The 2,291-nt window shown below is 35.8% G+C and overlaps 1 protein-coding gene across 1 annotated transcript; it reads right to left on the reverse strand.

The window, feature by feature from the left end:
- Nucleotides 1–806: 806 nt before the first annotated feature.
- Nucleotides 807–2,059, reverse strand: LOC103453341 (CEN-like protein 2). The gene is given in 4 exon segments (NM_001294011.1): nt 807–1,024; nt 1,104–1,144; nt 1,676–1,737; nt 1,856–2,059. Coding segments are annotated over 4 exon segments (525 nt in total).
- Nucleotides 2,060–2,291: the final 232 nt, after the last annotated feature.

Genomic DNA, 2,291 nt, shown 5'->3' on the forward strand with positions numbered 1-2,291 from the left:
GATTCCCACCACCCTTCTAGAAAGGCCTTAAAGGATCGAAGAAGCTCGATCAAGCAGAAGAGAATGTGAGAGAAAGAGGAGAGAGAGAGGAACGGAGACGGTTGCTTCACAGTGATGGAGAAGCTTAATGCTCTCTCTTGATTTTTCACGCTAGTTCTTGCAAATTGTAATGCTTTTGTGTGTGTTCTTACCTCTATAAAAATTTAAATTTTGATAAGTGGATTGCTTATTCTTACTAAATTTTGGTAAGTGGAAATTAAGTAATTTAATTAATTAAAAATTAAATAATCGCCGAGTGGATTTTGCGAAATTACAAATCTTATACGAAATTACAAATAAAATTATTTTGTATTATTTTATAAATAAAAAATAGTATTATTTTATTACCAATTGTTAAGGCTATATGCAAAAAGCAGTTATTGTTCATTAAGGCGGTTACTGTTCACAGGGTGGATTGAATAGTGGATTGACTGGGAAAAAGCTCGAGTTGCTCTCAAACTCAAGATAACCTATCCCGGCCCCTCAAGCGGTAAAGGGCCACTTGCTGGCCTATAGAATACTTAAATTGTTATTTATGAATATGAACTTGTGAAAGAAATTCGGTCGTACAATATAATTTATCCTTATTACTATATTTATTTTGGAGAAAAGTTACATAAAGTACACAACCATAAATTTATAAACTTTTGTTAGGTGCACTTAGCACAAATTTTAAACAGACAGGTCCCCTACTAATTATTGTAAACCATCCATTTCAAGGTACAACTTGGAGAGCAGAGCTGATTTTTTCGGTCAGTGCTATTGTTTTAGCGTCTCCTTGCAGCAGTTTCTCTTTGGGCATTAAAGAAGACAGCAGTCACAGGAAGGCCAAGGTCATTTGCCTCTGCAAATTTTCGGGTATTGAAGTGGTCCTTTGATGCAGGAGGGATCACTGTCTGCCTGGCTTTCTGCTTGAACAGAAGAAACACAAACCTGTGGATCCCTATGTTTGGCCTTGGCATTTCATATTTCAACACCTCCTTTCCTGTTTTTAATTAAATATCACACGTTCAAACAAACAAAAAATCATATTCATTATCTCTCTAAGAACATAATGGACTTACCAAATGTGTTATCAGTAGTGCCTGGGATGTCAGTCACAATCCTATAATCAAGAAGGCCAATTATTTAGTCCAAATTTTTTAACAAAATTATCACACTGAATTCATGAGTATGCAATAGAAGCTTCTGTCTTCTGATTATGTAGGTTTATCCAAAAACAATTATAAGGAAATAGAAACTCCCTGCATCAGGCCATCTCTGACAGGAAAAAAAGCCCAGATAAACATACAAACTTATTGGAAAGGAAAAGGATCAGTAAGATTCAAGGACGCAGTTAATTTTATGTTATATAAAAAAGACGCATATTTAGTTTATAATTTGCATGATTTTCTCGATGTCTTGTAAAAATATTGGTAACCCCTAATAACTGATATTCTCTGCGGTATAAAAGGTTTGTGTTTCATATTTTAATCTTCAGGTGGATATAATCGCAAGTTAATTAATTAGAGGTCGGTACAAGTGTAAGTGTTCCCTCAGATATGGGTCTCTAGGGCCGGGAAAATGATTGCCTTTTATTTTCTTTTCCTTATTTAAGGTTGCATTTTTATGATCATCTCTTCAGGGAAGGGTTTACCAGTGTAAGTGTTCCTTCAGGTATGGGTCACTAGGGCCCGGAACATCTGGATCCGTCATGACCTACAAAGAACAAAATAACTATTTTAAATTAAATCCTTATTTAAGAAAATAAATTATGGTATATATAAACATGATAACAAGAGAATATATAGAAGCTGGGAGGGTGACATGCACGTACCAGTGTAAAGAAACTCCTCAAATCGCCTCCATGAACTTCAACCTTAGGCTTGATGGTTACTGAGGAAGGAAATAGCTCATGCCCATTATACACCTTCTTGTTCGAGTTGTATGTGACTGTCATTCTTACACTGGGGGAGAAGTAATCAACAACATCTCCAATAACTCTCCCAACCACAAGAGGATCTGATGACATCATTGCCATGATATCTCTCAAAGATTACAACCTTTCTGTTTTTCCTGAGGAAGCAGCTGGTTTCTTAATTGGCTTTGGATTGGAGATACCCATACTTATAGTGTTCAGAGAAGAACCTCTGAAGCTACAGAGATCCATCAAAGTTGAAGGCAAGTGGGGTAGGAAAATAGTTTATGAGCTGGAAGATACATAAAGTCTAGGACTGTGTTTTCTATGTAAAATAAGAACTTTTAAGGCAACG

The sequence above is a fragment of the Malus domestica genome, chromosome 11, assembly GCF_042453785.1.
Source record: "Malus domestica chromosome 11, GDT2T_hap1".
NCBI classification, from domain to species: domain Eukaryota; kingdom Viridiplantae; phylum Streptophyta; class Magnoliopsida; order Rosales; family Rosaceae; genus Malus; species Malus domestica.